Source organism: Colias croceus, chromosome 2, assembly GCF_905220415.1.
Source record: "Colias croceus chromosome 2, ilColCroc2.1".
Classification (NCBI taxonomy): Eukaryota; Metazoa; Arthropoda; class Insecta; order Lepidoptera; family Pieridae; genus Colias; species Colias croceus.
Window position 1 is genome coordinate 9,223,018 of NC_059538.1, and position 19,551 is coordinate 9,242,568.

A 19,551-nucleotide genomic window follows, 5' to 3' on the forward strand; every position below is an offset into this window, starting at 1 on the left:
GTCAAAAATTTATAAAAATATTAAGTCAAAATGAACCTTAATCCATAAGAAATAAGTACTAATATAGATTGAACAGCAAACAAGACTTTCTGGAATATTATTGAAATAAACAAAAAGTAAACAAACGAATGTCGGATTAGTGATGCATGTGGCGCATATCGACAGTATCGATACTTTAGAAAAGACAAACATTTTAAATATTAAATTTTATTCTATTTTTCCTTAGCTTTCATTTGTCCTATTTATTTATAGATTTTCGAAAGAGCCTAATTTAAAAGAGAAATGGATAATAAATGCAACGTGACGAGTTAACTGGATGCCGAACAGCAATAAGCAGTCTAACAAAGGCCACCGATACATCAAACCTACGGCAGTTCCAAGATTTAAAATAATGCATATTTTCTGTTTGTTTTGTAAATATAGATTTATACTATTCTATTCCGTTTTTTATTTAAATATAATAATATGAAAAGACGTACTTAGTAGTAATAAACATACTCCAAAATGTGACACATTATCCTATACTCATATAATAGAAAGAAAAAAAAAATGCACAAAAATATATTTATTTGTGAATTATCGATAACAAGGCTGACCCTTAGAGCATAGCATCAGGTTAATGTCAAGTTAATGTCATTAATTTAGAGTGACACAAATTTCAACCTTATCTTTATGTGTAGAGGTTCAAAGTTATATGTATTGAAAACCAACGCCATCTGTTGTGGAATAGCTGAATGTTTTCGAATTTGGAATTTCTGAGCAAAGAGACACAAAACAGCTAATATACCTAGGGATGTTATACTAAAATAAACCGTAACTTGGTTCGTTAGGGTACATATTGAAATGCTGAATTTATAACCTAAGTCAGTTTTTACTCAAATTAAGCTGTCCAATCAAAGGCATAGTTTACTTGTAGTGTACTGTATAACTATCGGTTTAAATGTGTGGGTTTGGCGACACTGGTTTTCATACTAATGATGACATTATAGCACTTCTATTATGTTCTTACTGTTCTGTGGGAAAAAACGACTGGACGTGGCAACCACAGAACAGTAAGAACATAATAGAAGTGCTATAATGTCATAATTTGTATGAAAACCAGTGTCGCCAAACCCACACATTTAAACCGATAGTTATACAGTACACTACAAGTAAACTATGCCTTTGATTGGACAGCTTAATTTGAGTAAAAACTGACTTAGGTTATAAATTAAGCATTTCAATATGTACCCTCACGCACGAGGTTACGGTTTATTTTAGTATAACATCCCTAGGTATATTAGCTGTTCTGTTTCTCTTTGCTCAGAAATTCCAAATTCGAAAACATTCAGCTATTCGACAACAGAGGGCGTTGGTTTTCAATACATATAACTTTGAACCACAACACATAAAGATAAGGTTGAAATTTGTGTCACTCTAAATTAATGACATTAACTTGACATTAACCTGATGCTATGCTCTAAGGGATGTCAGCCTTGTTATCGATAATTCACAAATAAATTTATTTTTGTGCATTTTTTTTTCTTTCTATTATATGAGTATAGGATAATGTGTCACATTTTGGAGTATGTTTATTACTACTAAGTACGTCTTTTCATATTATTATATTTAAATAAAAAACGGAATAGAATAGTATAAATCTATATTTACAAAACAAACAGAAAATATGCATTATTTTAAATCTTGGAACTGCCGTAGGTTTGATGTATCGGTGGCCTTTGCTAGACTGCTTATTGCTGTTCGGCATCCAGTTAACTCGTCACGTTGCATTTATTATCCATTTCTCTTTTAAATTGGGCTCTTTCGAAAATCTATAAATAAATAGGACAAATGAAAGCTAAGGAAAAATAGAATAAAATTTAATATTTATAATGTTTGTCTTTTCGAAAGTATCGATACTGTCGATATGCGCCACATGCATCACTAATCCGACATTCGTTTGTTTATTGCAATAATATTCCAGAAAGTCTTGTTTGCTGTTCAATCTATATAAGTGCTTATTTCTTATGGATTAAGGTTCATTTTGACTTAATGTTTTTATAAATTTTTGACAAATTACGACAAGCGAAGTTGTAACATAAAATATATTTAAAATAAATTAAAATAAGACTTACCGATGGTATGAAATGCCTCGATTGCTGATATTATTTCGTCTGCTATCATTTTTCCACTCTAATACCGAACAACACGCTCTAAATAATGAATAAATATGGAAATAAGGTTTGACAGTTGACAACCGACTCGAATATTTTTCTGCGCACAACTGAGAGCGAGTTAGGTGATCTTACCTTACTAGTGACACGTGGGCCACGCCCACATCGCACTTCTATTATGTTCTTACTGTTCTGTGGTGGCAACGCAGTAGGTACTGCCTGTGGTACTGCCATAAATTAAAATATTAAGTTGAATTCAGAACGATTGGACCGATTTTAAAGAAATTTTTCGTGTGTGGACGTAGGTGTAGAAAAAAACAGCCGTGGGAAGAAGCCAATATTACATAGAATAAATAATTCAGCTGATAAAATAATGTTTAGGTCCAGTGTAGATTTTATATTTTTATAAGAAAAAATAAAATATCATATTTTTATAAGTACAACGTCGTAATTTCAAAATATCTACTCTAGACTCTAGTCATAATAATATTATTGTATAATCTTAATAAAATATATTAGTTCGGTAAATTATAATAAAAATCCATAAAAAAATGTAAATAAATTTATTCAATAGGTTTAGTTACTTAAAAATAAATAAAGTTGGCCCCAAAAGTTTATACGTCTATTAAAAGCACACTAATTACACTATGATATTTAAAAAAAGGCAATATTCACTTATCACTTACATTCTAACCGGTATTTATTCATTAAATTATACTGAAACTAAGTTAATTATATATATTTTCCTACGTATATAATACCAAACTAATATGTAATTTTAACCAGTGGCGTAGGCTATAATATAGTGACGCGCCTTTTCACTGTTACGCTTCTCCCCATATCGGTGAAAATATCGTAAATTACAATCAACGTCTAAAAAAAAGGACGACTAATATTAATTAGATATTTCATATTTTTATATTCGAAAAAAACTAGCGGGCCCCCTCAAATTTTTTATACATGGCCAACTATAATAAACACCCAGTTAGATTTTGTTAAGATCAAATAAATCTATTTTAATATGTTTCGATCGTTATTAAAAATTAACTCTATGAGTAATATCTCCGCACTTCCGCTAGTATAGATTCATACGTCGATTCGTCGATGATAACAAACCGTTTTGCCCGTCTACTAAAGTAATAAATGTCTCCAGTATAAATATCGAACCATAGCGCATGGATATGTAAGTCGTGTTTCTCTAAGCGTTTTTTCAGCATACCATATGACGCCACATTTTGAAGCTGTTGTAGCGTATTTACCTGAAAAATATAATTTAGAACAGTTCCTATTACAATCATAGACGGCAATCACACAAAATTATTGTTGGATCAATCATTGCAAAGATTACTTGAGACAGTTTATCCTCGATGCAGAATTTGTTCTCAGGATCAATATACGCGACAAATTTTCGCTGAGGCGTTTCAGCTGTAAATAACATTGGTTTGTTGAAGTCGCCATTCATGTCTAAAAACTTTTGCAGGCTTGTATTTCCGTGAGTACAAAGCCATGACTTAAGGGGGGATATTCGCCGCTGTTCCTGAAAAAAAAATCAATATCCATAATAGGTATAATCTTTATAGCCTCTTCTGTTCATTTCTTTTTTGTTATTTCGTTACGAATTCCTCAAATAAAAAGGCCAAAGACTTACAATACTAGATTCTGTTTTGCTTTTTAATTTGTATAAGAGATTCATTGCTTTACAATCACTATGTCCGCAGACTATGACATGTCTGATATCGTTCATCATACATCCCAGTTCAAGTCCTGCTGGTTCACAACTAGTCATCTCATCTATAAAGCTTTGAGAATGAGGGACGAGATTACCGGCATTTCTGACTGAAAATATTAACAATCAATTTAATTTAAAGTCGGAATGGTACAAAACGGTAACAATCAATATACCTAGTAGGTAACCTGCATTCTGCGGGTGTATAAAGTATAGGCCCTTTTAATATGTTTTTTTTTATTCACACAGCGCCATAATATAATCCCAAAATAGCTAAGTTATAAGTTGTTTGAAACAAACCACTAATTTTAAACTGCTCGGTTTATAATACGGAGAATTTTTCTGAAAGATGGCCAACCTACTGTTTGAAAGCCACCCAAGTCACGGGCAGCATACTATATAGAGACTACAGTACATAATAATTTACTACCATAATACTACATAATTAGGAAAATGATTTTAAATACAAACCGACAAACTTAAATACAAACCAACAAACATGTCGCCTACGCAAGTCTCTGTGAATCTTGTGGGTATCATTCTACTGTCCATGCAAGTGTAAAAAATTGCTTTAGGCTAAAAACATAAAAGGAAAATAAATAAGAATTAACTACAGAATTAACATTGTTATAAACACTGGTTTTAAAATTCTAAGCTGAAAACAAATTGTGATTGTTAAACTGAACTGTAAACGTCAAGTTGATATTCGATAACTGACACTGGAGTAAATATGTCAAAATCGTTTTTTTTTTTATTGTTGTATCGTTATGACATTAAATTGACATTTAAAATTTGCACCGAAATCAAGGATTGCGAAATTAAATACCTAGGTAGGTACCTATTACCTACAATTTCTTCACACATTTTTGTTGGCAGTTTTAATTTGAAGCATAAAGGTAATTCATATGCGTTTGTAAAATCACAATAAAAATTATTTAAGGTTAGTTCTACTTACAACAGGATTGTCTTTAACTTGTTCAAATTGCTTCACCATGCTTGCTCTGTCTAAAACTCGGTATCTCATAATACCTCTTAATATTCTATCCATTTTGTGTGCTAACTGAATTTATATCCCATCATTGGGCTGCCACTTCTATTTTAATTTCAAACGCGTGTATGTACATAATTAAAGCTGATTTTGACATTTGTGACCTTCATTACTAAAGCTTATCGGGCGAATGAAAACATTGGGAACAACATATTGTAAAACTGTAAAAATATGAACGCGTATTTTATGACGATTGCTTTATAGTAGGCTATGAGATAATAATAGTTGACAAAGGTGTAATAAATAATAAAATTGCTTAATTTTTTTGCTTCTTTTTTATATTGTTTTTTTGGTATGTTACTGTAAACAAATTATATAACATTTATTTTTCTTTTAGATGAATACAGAGAGTGTTATTGGGGATGGAGCCACTTCTGAGAAGGTGACTCCATTACTTCCTATAAATCACCGTTTCTTGGAGCCTGAACGGGCTGTGAAATCCATAACTGATATGGCTATTTGGGAAAAATCAGAAGCTTACATGGAATACACAGGATTCATTGCTACTCTCAATGAAGCTATAAAAAGTAAACCTTTGTCAGTTGATTGTAAAATATCAGAAAATATAACAAAATTTGGGCACATGTTAGATAAAATAAGTAATTTAATAAATGAGTTCCCACCAATAGAGCAGCCACAACGGTTTGGCAATAGTGCATTTCGTGACTGGTTGGCAAAAGTGAAGGTTAATTCTACACAGTATCTTCAGGATTCTCTAGATCCCAAACTGCATTTAGCTATACCAGAAATTAAGATATATTTGGAGGAAAGCTTTGGCAATGCCACCAGGATTGATTATGGTACAGGTCATGAGATGGCCTTTATTATGTTCTTATGTTGTCTTTACAAAATAGGTTCCCTCCAGAATGATGATCATGTTGCAACTGTCTTCATTTTGTTTAACAAATACCTTAATATTGCTAGAAAGTTGCAACAAACATACAGAATGGAGCCAGCCGGAAGTCACGGTGTTTGGAGTCTTGATGATTATCAATTTGTGCCTTTCATATGGGGTAGTTCCCAGCTGATTGAACAACCGAGAATATACCCGCCAGCTAAATTTCTAGAAGATGATATTATTGATAAATATTCAGATGATTATATGTTTCTATCTTGCATTAAGTATATAAAAGAAGTGAAAAAGGGACCTTTTGCCGAGCACTCAAATCAATTGTGGAGCATCAGTGCTGTCGGTTCATGGGCTAAAATAAATCAAGGTCTGATAAAAATGTATAAAAAGGAGGTACTAGCAAAGTTTCCTGTTATACAGCATGTATTATTTGGATCTCTTTTGCCCATACGTAGATTCCCTATCCAACATTGATGATAAATAAAAGCCACTGTTGTATTCTATTTTTAATTTATTTACTGTAACATTTTATCTCATATTATTTATAATCAGTATTATAATAATACTTGTATTGATTTGATTTTTTATTTGAATCAAATTTTGTAATCAAAATGTGATATTAATATAATTTCAGTTTAGGTGTTATTAAAATTGGTATTGCTAAGTCTGTAACTTAAATGTGAAGATATTTCCTACATGATTGTAGAATGTGGTTTTAATTTTTTTACCTTAATATTTATATGTAAAGATGAATTATTGATGAGTATGTAGGATTGTTACTTTCTAATAAAATTCTAAGACAATTACTTTGGTTTTTTGTTTAATTTCCATTACTAGATATACAGGGTGTCCCACTATCGGTATACTAAGCGCGAAGGGACTTGTAGTTTTGCATACACTGATCACGTAAAAACATTTAAACAACAAAATTACGTCAAAAAATTTTGCTAAATTTTTCCATAAAATCCATGTTTTCTTCTCTAGCTTCGCGCAACTGGCATAATATACCACTTCGCTAATGTGAGCATTTTGTCTATAAAAACATAATCCACGTGCGGGTGGCAAATTTGAGTGTGTTGCTTGTTAGTAGTGCGCATAGAGTTTTAAGAATTCATGTATCCGAAAAAAATGCGTCTGAAATTTTATAAGTATTTTTTACGTACTCAGGCGTATGCAAAACTATAACCTCCTTTGAGCTTAGTATACCGAAAGTGAAATACACCCTGTATACATGAATATTTCAAAATATTTAGTTATTTTATGTTTCAAGAAATGTTCTAAAAAATCTCTCGAAGTTTATTGTATAATTAACACATTTATGTAGAAGTAACTAATTGTATTGAAACTTTCAAAAGTTTCACATTATTTCACATAAATGTTTGTATCACATATCAGTAAATGCATACTTTAATTATTTCAAAACAATCAAGTGCTCTGTTCAAGCTTACTCTTACACCTCGTAATACAAAGCATATTCTAATACTTAGTATTTCACATGATATATCAATAACTGTATAAATAAACTAGCTCAATAATTTATCTCTAAATTTATGCGTGCTCATTAATGCTCAGTTCCTAAAACGCTTTCTTCGATTGCTTCTGGTTTCTTAGCAAAATGATTTCTGTAGAGCGTGTAAGCCATGCCAACAGTGAGAGCTCCGACAGCAGTTCCCTGTGCTATTACACGGAACTGCATGAGGAACACGCTGGTGCTCATTGCTCCACGATTTTTGTACGCGTAACCTCCATATCCCACAGCAGCAGCGAGACCAGCTAATCCTGTAAGTAAAAATTAAAAATTTATTTACTTAGTTAAGAAACGCACCGGAAATCAAATTCTAACCTAGGGTTTACGCTCACGTTTATCAAGGAAGCGGTCAGCATTAGAAATAGTGCACCCTCATCGTTGTGCATCATATAAGAATAGTTTATAATTTTATTATATCTTACTCGTAACTCGTAAGGCCATCAACTAGTACCTTTTTTTAAGTGGGGAAATCTTGCATAGATATCCACGGCCTCCGTGGGTTATGTCGGATTTCTACCGACCAAAACTCCACTGTGTTTCGTCAAGCCGCATCAAGGACAGGGCCACGGGTATATTCTGTAGAATTCGTCTGTGACCTATCCCACCCACCCATCAGATCAACTAGTACCTACATAATATTACTAATGAGTCTAGAGTCTCATACCTACATACAATGGTTAGATATGTCATATCACAGACTAATAATAATATACTACGTATACAAGTCATATGATACCACTTTCATGCAGGTATCGAAAGCAAAGCAGATACCAAAGTACCTATTAAATGCTTGACTATATCATATCTATGTAATAAACTAAACAGCAGAAAAGCGAGCAGAAGAATCGAGGTAATAAATTAAACAACAGAAAAGCGATACGTACCGATTACCATAAAAGGCGACTCTTTGGATTTTCTTGCTAATCGTTCCTTGTGAGTTTCTTCTCTGTATTCGAAGTCTGGTCGTTCAAGGGCCATTGTGTATTCTGTAAATTCATAATTAATTAATATCAGTGCAACTCTCTTTTACGTGCGTACATATGTATATCGGTACCTATAGCTATAAACAGTTTACACGATCGTATTTATCAAACTCTAGTCTATCTTTGTTTGTCCTAATAGGTACGCAAAAATATACAGCAGGGTGTCCCACTATTGGTATACTAAGCTCAATGCTGTGGAAATCCCCTATATAATATTTTAAATGCGAATATACTCTCTTTAAATCTGTTTGTCTGTTACTTCTTCGCGCACATCAGAACCGATATGGATGAAACGAAATCACTATCACTACATAAGTACATAGTATAAAACAAAGTCGCTTTCTCTGTCCCCTATGTCCCTTTGTATGCTTAAATCTTTAAAACTACGCAACGGATTTTGATGCGGTTTTTTTAATAGATAGAGTCATTTAAGACAAAGGTTTTAGTATACAGGGTTACTTGTAAAACACCAGCAACCTCGCAGGACAAGATAGCTAACATCATAAGTAACAACAACTTATGTAAGTACATACGTAAAGCATATAATTATTTATTTATTTATCATTGAAACTCTAACAAACAATAAATATAGAATATCTACCTACATACCAAATTTAGACTTAAATCTGATATCAAATGATATTTGTACACCTATCAGTTATCTGTTTCATTCAGGCATAAAATTTTAACGTTTTTGTAATTTGTATGAATTTACTGCGTTCGGAGGCCCGGATTCGGAAAACGGATCAGGAAAACTGATATATGTATGTGGCCGGCCTAACAGTTGTGATTAGTAATAATTAATGATTATGGAAAAGGAAAGCTTACAAGATTAATAAAGAATCGGGAATTGATAAAGATGAGGAACACTTTTAAGTTTTAACAATTTAATATTTAACACATTACTTACGACCGTCTAGACTTATACCTACCGAGTTATCTACAGAAAGACTTGATTAGGTAGGTAGCTACTAGATAATTTTTAAGTGGTGACGCGGCTGACAATAATTGAGAATTCTCGCAACTGGGATTTTACAATGATACAGGAAGTTCTCTTATAAATATTAAATTATACGGTATACCTACCGATTGATCGAACTACGAGCGGCTTTTAAAAATACATTTTCTTTTATTTTCGTTATTTTTATAAAAACAATCTGCTTAAAAATTTTAAAAATAACAAATCATAAATATCTTACCTTGAAACGGAAGTATAACAGTAGTCAAGGTTAAATCAGATAAGCACGGGCCGACGCGACGTCACTATAATATCAATTCCAGTATATTACGCAACACGTCTACAACACACGGTTATCAGCAGAGGACTGTAAAATTTGAACAGTGAGACGTGAGTTGGTAAGTTTATAAAATGAAAACCGGCCTCTGCAAACTTATTCGCAAATCGCGAATGACGACTGTACCGAGCAGCGAGCTACTATAGTGAATCACAGGTGTCTGGTGTATTCTGTGACCTAGGGAAGCCCAGTCCGCATTGTTACAACAGATGAGGAAAATGAGTTGATAAAATAATTAATGTGCTCAGTAGGTTGCCAATAAGGTTTAAATTGGCTTACTTATCCTTCTATATTAATTTTTTATTTAGTACATAGGTACTTAAGTATAACCACGTATAACTTTCGTTCCTATTTCTTTTACAATTGAACTGAAGAACTTTACATTAGGTAGGTATGTACCTAGTTAGTTAGGACTGGTATATATTATTATGTTTTAGAAATTCCTTAAGTAGGTATATAATTTTTTACGGATTTTAACATTGACAACGTTTCCTATAGAGTCGTCTTAACATGGACATAAGTAGGTAGGTACATATTTTAAATAAATCATGTATCGTGTTCAAATTCCGTTAAAAAATATGTAACTTTAAAATATAATATGGAATAAATTCTAGATGATATCAGATATGATTGGAATATCTATATGTAGCTAAGTTTATTTTGTTCAAATAAGTAAGATAAAAGTAAATACCGTTTTTTACTGAAATTTAACCGTGGTTTAAAAAACCCTGTCGGTTACACCCTAATTTTCGATATTATATTTTTCGATATAATACCTATTAGGAATATCCGAAGTAGAAACTATTTATATGACGATGTTCGTCATGTTCACTCTGCATTTGAGGAAAATTAATTAACGATGACTCATGCAGACGATGCAATACGATATACTATTGCGTCATCATTGTTACGTTATTTTCAGTGTCTTCATTAACCGCAATATATTTGATGTTATGTACCTTTCTTAACTGAGATCCAGTCCTTCAGAAGTATTTTGCTAATACACTGTATAAATATGTATCACGTCGCCCTTCAGAGGTCGTGTTTTTTTATTTCATTGTAAACATCTCTTAATTCAAAGATTTAATATATTATATACCTACCATCTATATTATTTATTACATAATATGTCGTAAATATGTAATATTTTATTGGTTTGGAGACGTAACTAGGTACCTAGTACCTACTAACTATATTCTAAAACGTTGAATCACTGATTTTTTTGCCTTTTTTATTGTAGTTAGTTAATACTGTATACGTACTTGGATATACAACTGTCTCACATAACGTCCATAACGATAAAGCTTATGGACGTATATGTTAATATGTATATAAATAGGTAATTAAACTTCACTTGACTTTTATAAGGCTAAATTTATTTGAAGTAACCAGTATTAGCAACTAATGATATAAAATCACAGACAATTGGCTTTACCATACATTATATTACATAACAATTAAAAAGGTAGATATTTATCAGGTCTTAAAATGTAACATTTTTATATATATACCTACCTATTTATTGTATGAAACATAAGAAAATAGTTTAGGTACCTACCTAATAAGAGTCCGCGCTAGCCGCTACCTCCACTAAATTTGTTAAAGAAGGTGCCATTTTTATCATTAGCACCAATATACATTTATTTACAGCCATTAATTATTGGTTATAAAATAAAGTTGCCTAAAGACTAGTGGAAGTAAAAATCGCGGAAAATAACGAACCCTTGAAACAAACAGTTAAAACAGATTAAAGTAATTTAGCATTAGATTCAACGAATCGAAACAGAATTCGGATGAGTGTACACTGTACATATACTTAATTTTATACGCCTTTAAAAATATAACAAGCAATAATTTGTACAATGAGATATGTGTTTGGGGTCGTATCTATAAACTAGATCAAATCAATTTGGGAAGAGAGAGAAATAAAAATAAGTCAGAACAAAATTAGAAACGTTGTTACCATTGTTTACAATAAAAACATTCAGTGCTTAATAATATTGAATGGATTGAATTGATAAAGATTAAATAGATTACCCCTTTGCAGCACAATGCTAAAATTTATAAAATATTTGCCATCTTTATAAGAAGCGCTGAAACAGGTAAAACATTTATATAGGTTCACTCACTCAAAAGCAAAAAGTAACTCAATTTTTTCAATCATGCAATATATATATATATATACATATTATATTATTAAATATAAAAAACTTTTTTTATTTAAAACTGTATTATTATATTATATTATACAAGATTAACAAATGGTTATAATTTATGACCTATTAAAATAAGAGACGATTAAAATTTAAAAATAACAAAGATCACACAATCGGTGGCTTTTAGTACTCTTTTACAGTTCCACAATTTTGGAGTCTTTCCGAATATATAACTTTATGAAATATTTTTCTTTTATCCAATTTATTTAATGGAATGCAGTAAAAATTTCTTAAATATTGATAACGTTACTAATAAATTTGCAAAGATTAATTCAACGAAATAATATATTAAAATTTAAAACCAAATGAAAACTGATTTGGAAACACTCATTAATTTAAGGCATCAACTCACTTATTCTAAGTAGAGGCATAAATATCAATGCACATTGGAGAGTAAATAAATGGTTTGCATATTAAATAGCCTCTACTCTACCCATACTTTAATATTATCATAAGAATGAGATAACAATCTTTGATAATGTTTCCTTTCATTCTTGTATCATCACTGATGTGTAATTTTCTTCCATCTCTAGGGTCAGCTCACACCAAGATATAGTACGACACGACGTGATATAGTTTGCAAGCAGAATGGACCTTGATTTCCATTGAAGAAGGTATTGGAAGGAAATATTTGAGGTTTGAAAGACACTGGGCAATGTTTCGAACAATGTAGTGCCAACATTTTTACACATAGAAAAAGACACTTCGACCTGTACCGGGTATAATCGTTTAGTTTGCACAAGCGATCTACTGCAGCAAATCATTTTAAACAAGAAATATCCAACATTTTTAAACAATGAAAATTTCAAGGTCCTTCGAGTCACAATGATTGAATGCTGTTAAACTCAATTTCTTCAAGCATCCGTGCGTCTTGTCCGTCGCGTTATATTCCTGTGTGAACTGACCCTTAACGTGTCTCACTGGTACTGGCTCGGAGCGCTGGATGAGACCTTCTCTAGTTTCTCAAAGTGTTTCCTGGCGTTACGTATGTTGATGAGTGTGGCCTCTGACGGTATCTTCGGGTCGGACATTTCGACCATTACGTACGTGTTACTCGTGAAGCCATCTATAAAGGCCGCGAACACGCTGTTCCTTACCTGTTTGGATTTTTATCACTTTATTTCAATGTATTTAAAATCGTAGTATATTTTTAATTAAATTATAGTTTGAATGTACCTTTCTTTTTTATTAGAACATTTTAATCTTATTAATAAAGGAATAACAGAGCATTTTCTTATTCCATTCAAGCCATTCATGAATTTAATGAATAAATTCTAAAAAAACTTAAATTGATTTTTTTAAAATCATATAAAATTTGACACAATAATATTAAGAATTTATTCTTTTTCAATTAATTTTATAATTAACTATCCCAAAAATATTCTAATAAAAGAAAATATTCAGTACATACTAACCTCCATACTTTGAAACTGCGCGGCAAGTTTAGAACAAGACAGTTTGAACTGTTTCACAATATTGGAGACTTTTTCAAATCTGTGAGCATCGCGATGCGGGCGCCGCTGACAGTGGGACACTACGAGGAAAGTCGCGCGCTCAAACAGGAGTACCTGAAGATTTTAAATTTTAATGGCTACATTTTTTCAAGTTTACTACATCTCAGTAGATTATTGTACCTAGAACACTAAGAATCAATACTCTGTGTTGACCTACTTTTTTTTTTAATTTGCTGTCTTTCATAAAATCATTATAATATTTGGAGTAATAAATAATTTATAATCAGAAAAAAAGAAATATTGTATTTTTGAAATAGAATATAAATATTGTATTTTTGAGCTTAATCTAGTCCTTTAAATTTTAAATATACACTTTTTAAATTTACTTAGGTAATTCATAATGTCATTATTGTTTTATTTTGTGCCTTTGTTTGTTTTTATTTTGTTATATGAGATTATGTATGTGAAAAAATTAAAATCCTACCTCATCAGCATCAACAATGTCTGCAAACTGCTTCAATGAAGATTCCAGAGCTTTTACATTAGGTATTAATTTGTACACTATACTGGACCATGCTCTGTAAACAACAAAGTAAATGTTTATTTAAGTAAAAAATAAAAACAATTAAGAATGTAAGGCTTGCTGATCAAATTAATTAGATTGAATATATTAATATCAGTTACAAGCTGTGCCCTGCAGTTTTACCCGCAGTGCTCTACTCCTGTTGTTCTTAGCATGATGATATATAGCCTTCCTCGATAAATGGGCTATCGAACACCGAAAGAATTTTTCAAATCGAACCAGTAGTTAGCGGAGATTAGCGCATTCAAACAAACAAACAAACTCTTCAGCTTTATAATATTAGTATAGATAAATAACTTCTTGTTTAATATTTTTTTATTACATTTGAACCATATTTCATAATATTATACTACACATTCACAATTTAGTAAGCAATAAATACAATTTAAAACAGGTCATACTTGTAAAGAGTTTCATCCCAGATGCTGGTTCTAAAGCAAGTACACTCAAGTGGTTTAGAGAGCCTTTTCAAGTCTTCCTCTCGAGTTTTGAAGATTTCTTCTCTCCTCTCTTCCGCAACTAGATCCATTTTATGGACCAAGCAGAATATCCTTGCTTCTGGTGAGTTCTGGAAAATTATTTGAAAGAATTGTTTAAATGGAAATGGATGATAACTGTTGCTTATATTTATTAATTTAATAATATACTAGGATAAAGAGCAAATGAGACACCAAGTTAATATGATTTTTTAAAACTGTTATTTGGGAGGTAAAATTTCACTGCAATCATAATTCATATGATACAAAAACAATACATAACAGCACTTTCATATAATAGCACTTTAATGTATTTTATCTTCTTATGGCAACTCTTGGTAGATTGCCATAAGATAAAATAACTATATAGAATAGATCCAGGATGTGGATTCCTTAATTGACTATGATCTTAAATTATTATTAATATGTACATATATAAAATATAAAAAACTTACTTGCAAAATAGCTTCTAAACATGACTGGTAATAGTGCATGTCTTTCTCCATTTCTCTGCTCTCAACATCAAACACATATATCAAGACTTCAACATTCCTGAAGATATTGTCTCTTTGAGAGGCAAAATAGTTCTCCATAAATGCTTCCTGTCCTCCGCAGTCCCATAGATTGAGAACAAGGTTACCCAGAAACCTTACGTGTGAGTGTTCCACATCAACTATATAGCACAATTAATCATATAAGTAAATGAAATGAATTAAGAGATGAATATGTCATGCAGGTTTTGATATCAATTGCGATATATACAAATTATAGTAATGTTTCAACACTCACTTGTAGCTCCTAAACGTCTTGTATCTCTTGCTATATAGTTGGCAAATATAATAGACCTCATACTGGTTTTACCAGAACCACTTTTGCCCATCAATAATACCTGTAAGTTGAAGATAAATTGGTATAAAGATAAAGGGGATAATTTAGAAAAAAATAAACATACTGTTTAGCTTCAAAATATGTTGAATTGTTGTCTTTAAAGGATCCAAATAAGAAAAATATTAGAAAAAAGATCTACTAATAACGTAGAAAGAGGAAACTACTGTCTATGAATAATAAAAATAACAATTTCAAACGTACCTTCTTCTTCATGTTGACAATTTACTTGATGAAAATCTAATAGGTACCCGAGGAAAGCTTATGGTAATGTAACGAAATGAGAAAACTTTCGACTTCGAGCCTTTGTTACGATAAATAAAAAATAATTTTAAAACTACGTAGTTAGTAACAACATAAAATGTAGGCGTTTTCAAGAAGCGTATTTAATCCTTATTCATTTCTATACATAAAAATAAGCATAAAACACGATTATCACTATGTATGTCGTAAATAAAATTAAAATTTAAAGCAGACACAGTGAAATAGTGATGAATAGTAAACTGTCAAGCAAACTGTCAAGTGATCTGTGATTCTGTCAATTGTCAATTAGAATTTAGAATTATCAATGTCAACAAAATAATTTAGCTAGCTACTGCTAGGTAGGTACCTCAGAGCAATAAACCTAGGTTTATTGCTCTGAGGTAGGTACCATAAAAAATACGAGCGGGGAATTGCAACTTGCAAGTCCCCGCTCGTATTTTCAATCTTGCAAGTTGCAAGATTGAAAATTGCTTAGGCCGCCTCTCCATCTGCAAGAAAACTTCCGCGAGAAATGTGCGATGCGATAGTCTGTCTGACAGCAACTTGCAAGTCTACTTGCAGGTGGAAACGCGGAATCAGACTTGCAAGTTGCCTTGAAACGCGGACTTAGAAATAAAAGTGTCAGATTTAGATATTTTCTATCTCTGACCTGTGTTTTCTACAAAGAGTAGGTATAATGTTAAATGTTGTAGTAGATCTGTGATAATGTATTAATAGGTGATGATTCATGATATTAGGGCAGTTTTCTATCTTTATGGGTGCAAGGTAGCAAGAGTGTTACAATTTTAGGGGAATTTCATTTCATTTCATTCAGGAGTTCATTTTTGAGGGAATCGATGTAAAATATTTATAATAAAATGGATTGCTGAGTTATCTCGCAAATCTCCCGTGTTTTCCAATTACAGCACTAGAGCGCATTATGCGGCATAATGCTTAACGTTGAATGTTCCAACTACAGCAACGCTTTGCACAATCGAGCACTGTTAAAAGTAGTGCGCGTGAATTGATGCGTGCAATCGATTTATCGTTAACTGTAATTATTAATTGTTGGAAAAAATTTTAAAGCTTTCGTTTCATTGTAGTTTTTTCGAAGTAATCAAAGTTAATTCAAATTGTGTTAAAAAAATAAATATAAGTATGGATGAAGGTACAAACTTTGAAAAAAATGTTAATGAAATAATCAAAATACAACACTGAACTTAGCGCAACCTGCTGGTGCGTTTCACGTTCCAATTAAGCATCAGCATAATTCGGCATTGTGCGCCACTGAGTCGCATTATGCTCTGTAATTGGAAAACAGCCCTCGTTACCCTAGCATTTGCCTGTGGCATTTGCGATTGTTTGTCAATGTCGTAAGTCGTTGTCAAAAGCATGATATTTGGAGAAACGTGTGGATTTTTCCAAAATCTAGAAATGTATTCAATAAAGTGATAGATATTGATTGTATAAATTTGAAAGGATGGCGCGTCACCGTAATATAAGAAACAGAAGTTATTCTGACGATTACGACTATGAGGATGTGTATGGACATTCAGTTGAAGAGGACTCTTGTTTATCTCCAAGTGATGCTGCTCAGTTTATGTATGATCGTTCACGAAACCAGCACGCTATATCACAGTTTATAGATTCTCATGATGATATACAAGAGGAGCCGGAAGATGATGACGTCGACAATTCACGGCCTGCTCTCGAGCGTCGGGAATCTATGGACTTGAGGGGCCTTAACTTAACGGAAGATGATGAAGCAAAGCTTATGTCGTGCTTGGATGAACTGCGAAACATTTTAGGTGATACCTTGTCGGATAATATTCTTATACAAACGGTCCTAAAACATAGATTTGATTATAGTAGAGCACTTGATGAAATATTAAATAATAACAAATCTGCCAATGACTTGACAAACAAACAACAACATACCGATTCCACACGGCCTAAAGTAGTTGTTGAACCACCAATAGTCATTCCACTAGTAGATAAGGCTCCTCTTTCTATATCTACGGTGGACCAAACACCAAAAGTAATTGCATCAAAAATTGAAAAGACAACACCTATAGTAAAAGGTTTTCAAATTAATGTAGATGGTAGTACCAATAGTCGACCTCAGACACCCAGAGATCAGTCTCCTGCGGTGGACAGAATACAGTCTAGAAATGACAATTTAGATGATAGTAAGTCAACCCCAAAAGTTAAAGAAAGTAAAATAGATCCAAATACAAAATTTACCAATGAGAGAGGTTCTGATAAAGAGCATTTGTATATTGTTGTTATTGGGCATGTGGATGCTGGCAAGTCTACATTAATGGGACATTTACTTTGTGAGCTTGGCGAGGTCAGCCAAAGGACTCTACATAAATATGAGCAGGAGAGCAAGAAGATAGGCAAGCAGAGCTTCATGTATGCTTGGGTATTGGATGAAACCGGTGAAGAGAGAGTACGAGGGATAACAATGGATGTCGGAAAGGCTCAGTTTGAAACAAAGACAAAAAAAGTAATTATATTAGATGCACCGGGCCACGCAGACTTTATCCCAAATATGATTACTGGCGCTGGACAAGCAGATGTGGCTTTGTTAGTAGTAGATGCTACTAGAGGAGAATTTGAATCAGGATTTGAACTTGGTGGACAGACCAGGGAGCATGCCCTGCTGGTAAGGTCTCTTGGAGTCAATCAGCTAGCTGTTGCTGTCAACAAATTAGACACCACAAACTGGTCTCAAGAGCGCTTTAATGATATTGTTAAAAAATTAAAAGCATTTTTAAAGCAAGCTGGATTTAAAGACTCGGATGTTACATTTGTGCCATGTTCTGGTCTGACAGGGGAGAATCTTGTTAAAACCCCAACTGAAGGCGAATTAATCAAATGGTATAGTGGTCCTAGCTTGCTTGATGTAATAGATAAGTTTAATGTCCCAGAGAGACCTGTTTCTAGGCCTTTGCGAATGTCCATAAATGATGTATTTAAAGGCACTGGGTCTGGCTTCTGTGTGGCTGGGCGAATAGAAACTGGAATACTGAATAAAGGTGATAAAGTATTGGTTTGTCCTTCAAAAGAGATAGCCGAGGTTAGAAGTCTTGCTATTAATGAGTTTACTACTAATGTATCATTTGCTGGAGACCAGGTAGCTGTGACATTGTCAGGAGTAGAAATGCAAAATGTATCAATTGGTTACATACTGAGTGATCCTGTGAACCAAGTGCCTGTAACAACACGATTTGAAGCCCGGCTCGTAGTCTTTAATGTAAAAGTACCTATTACTAAAGGCTATCCTGTATTACTTCATCACCAGTCACTGGTCGAATCGGCACACATTAGTAAACTCAAAGCACTTTTGAATAAAAGCACTGGAGAATTAATAAAGAAAAAACCTAGATGCTTAGGAAATAATTCAGTAGCCCTAGTAGAGATTGAGGTGTGTAGGCCTATTTGTATGGAGCGATACAAAGATGTGAAGGAGTTAGGAAGAGTAATGTTGCGTGTTGCAGGTGTTACAATAGCTGCTGGACTTGTAACTGACATTTATACAGATTGATCTGATGTTCTGTTCATTATTTATTTGTCAAATATAGCAGATTTTTCTGGCTTTAAATGTACACACTTTCAGAGGATGGAAATGTAAATTTCATAAGAATTAATATTAATTATGTACAATTAAAATTAAAATTTTATTGTGCTATACTTAATCGTGATAATTATAACATATAAATTATATTTATGGCAATAAATGTTATCAAAGTTTGTGATTTTGTCATTTGTATTCTGGTGTTATTTCCTTCTGTATAGGTACTACTTTATGTTATAATATTATATCTGTGTTAGGGTCATGGACCTAAAAAAACCTCCTTTTTTAGGTCCATGGTTATGGTCATAATTAATTTTTAAATTCGTTCAGTATGTTTTGTCAGTATGTGAGAATATTTTGTTATTTCTTATTTTTGTTGAAAGTAGTGTGGCGCATATAATATATATTCTTTTTCATCCGAGATAAACTTCGATTAACAAAGCGTATATTCACGAACGAACATGGAAGCTATTTTTATGGTTTCTATCACGTTTTAATGTATTCTCGAGAGTTAATTTATTAATTATTAAA

The 19,551-nt window shown here is 32.4% G+C and overlaps 5 protein-coding genes across 7 annotated transcripts; 2 read left to right on the plus strand and 3 right to left on the minus strand.

Annotated features, from left to right (window-relative positions):
• Nucleotides 1-2,818: 2,818 nt before the first annotated feature.
• Nucleotides 2,819-5,047, minus strand: LOC123701903 (beta carbonic anhydrase 1). Its single transcript, XM_045649523.1, has 5 exons — nt 4,835-5,047; nt 4,371-4,455; nt 3,802-3,989; nt 3,502-3,690; nt 2,819-3,412 (listed from the first exon to the last, which is right to left on the minus strand). The coding sequence occupies exons 1-5, from the start codon at nt 4,925-4,927 to the stop codon at nt 3,203-3,205; spliced, it is 765 nt and encodes a 254-aa protein (XP_045505479.1). The 5' UTR covers nt 4,928-5,047; the 3' UTR covers nt 2,819-3,202.
• On the plus strand, nt 4,715-6,583 carry LOC123701892 (serine/threonine-protein phosphatase 2A activator-like). 3 transcript variants are annotated; one of them, XM_045649493.1, is made up of 2 exons: nt 4,715-4,819; nt 5,265-6,583. In XM_045649493.1, the coding sequence occupies exon 2, from the start codon at nt 5,265-5,267 to the stop codon at nt 6,249-6,251; it is 987 nt and encodes a 328-aa protein (XP_045505449.1). In that variant the 5' UTR covers nt 4,715-4,819; the 3' UTR covers nt 6,252-6,583. The 3 variants fall into 3 exon arrangements, with proteins under 3 accessions (XP_045505449.1, XP_045505458.1, XP_045505467.1); XM_045649502.1 differs by having other exon boundaries at nt 4,715-4,775; XM_045649511.1 differs by lacking the exon at nt 4,715-4,819 and adding an exon at nt 5,030-5,161.
• A 485-nt stretch (nt 6,584-7,068) lies between these two features.
• LOC123701913 (HIG1 domain family member 1A, mitochondrial-like) lies at nt 7,069-9,744 on the minus strand. The gene is made up of 3 exons (XM_045649534.1): nt 9,488-9,744; nt 8,190-8,291; nt 7,069-7,556 (listed from the first exon to the last, which is right to left on the minus strand). The coding sequence occupies exons 2-3, from the start codon at nt 8,281-8,283 to the stop codon at nt 7,339-7,341; spliced, it is 312 nt and encodes a 103-aa protein (XP_045505490.1). The 5' UTR covers nt 8,284-8,291; nt 9,488-9,744; the 3' UTR covers nt 7,069-7,338.
• Nucleotides 9,745-10,940: 1,196 nt separating this feature from the next.
• Nucleotides 10,941-15,712, minus strand: LOC123701291 (ras-related GTP-binding protein A). Its single transcript, XM_045648717.1, has 7 exons — nt 15,402-15,712; nt 15,102-15,201; nt 14,768-14,985; nt 14,238-14,404; nt 13,738-13,831; nt 13,215-13,367; nt 10,941-12,896 (listed from the first exon to the last, which is right to left on the minus strand). The coding sequence occupies exons 1-7, from the start codon at nt 15,411-15,413 to the stop codon at nt 12,717-12,719; spliced, it is 924 nt and encodes a 307-aa protein (XP_045504673.1). The 5' UTR covers nt 15,414-15,712; the 3' UTR covers nt 10,941-12,716.
• A 1,079-nt stretch (nt 15,713-16,791) lies between these two features.
• Nucleotides 16,792-19,196, plus strand: LOC123701280 (protein HBS1). The gene has a single exon (XM_045648706.1). The coding sequence runs from the start codon at nt 16,921-16,923 to the stop codon at nt 18,988-18,990; it is 2,070 nt and encodes a 689-aa protein (XP_045504662.1). The 5' UTR covers nt 16,792-16,920; the 3' UTR covers nt 18,991-19,196.
• The last annotated feature ends 355 nt before the right edge of the window (nt 19,197-19,551 follow it).

Bases quoted from the DNA above. Each gene is read 5' to 3' on its own strand.
- LOC123701903 (XM_045649523.1), bottom strand. From the start codon at position 4,927: ATGGATAGAATATTAAGAGGTATTATGAGATACCGAGTTTTAGACAGA. The intron at 4,456-4,834 runs GTAAGTAGAACT...TTATGTTTTTAG, and splicing joins AAGTTAAAGACAATCCTGTT to CCTAAAGCAATTTTTTACAC. The intron at 3,990-4,370 runs GTTTGTATTTAA...TAATATTTTCAG, and splicing joins CGTAGGCGACATGTTTGTTG to TCAGAAATGCCGGTAATCTC.
- LOC123701892 (XM_045649493.1), top strand. From the start codon at position 5,265: ATGAATACAGAGAGTGTTATTGGGGATGGAGCCACTTCTGAGAAGGTG.
- LOC123701913 (XM_045649534.1), bottom strand. From the start codon at position 8,283: ATGGCCCTTGAACGACCAGACTTCGAATACAGAGAAGAAACTCACAAG. The intron at 7,557-8,189 runs GTACGTATCGCT...TTTTACTTACAG, and splicing joins GTCGCCTTTTATGGTAATCG to GATTAGCTGGTCTCGCTGCT.
- LOC123701291 (XM_045648717.1), bottom strand. The intron at 14,986-15,101 runs GTGAGTGTTGAA...TGTGCTATATAG, and splicing joins AAGACGTTTAGGAGCTACAA to TTGATGTGGAACACTCACAC. The intron at 13,832-14,237 runs GTATGACCTGTT...TGTTGTTTACAG, and splicing joins TGGGATGAAACTCTTTACAA to AGCATGGTCCAGTATAGTGT.
- LOC123701280 (XM_045648706.1), top strand. From the start codon at position 16,921: ATGGCGCGTCACCGTAATATAAGAAACAGAAGTTATTCTGACGATTAC.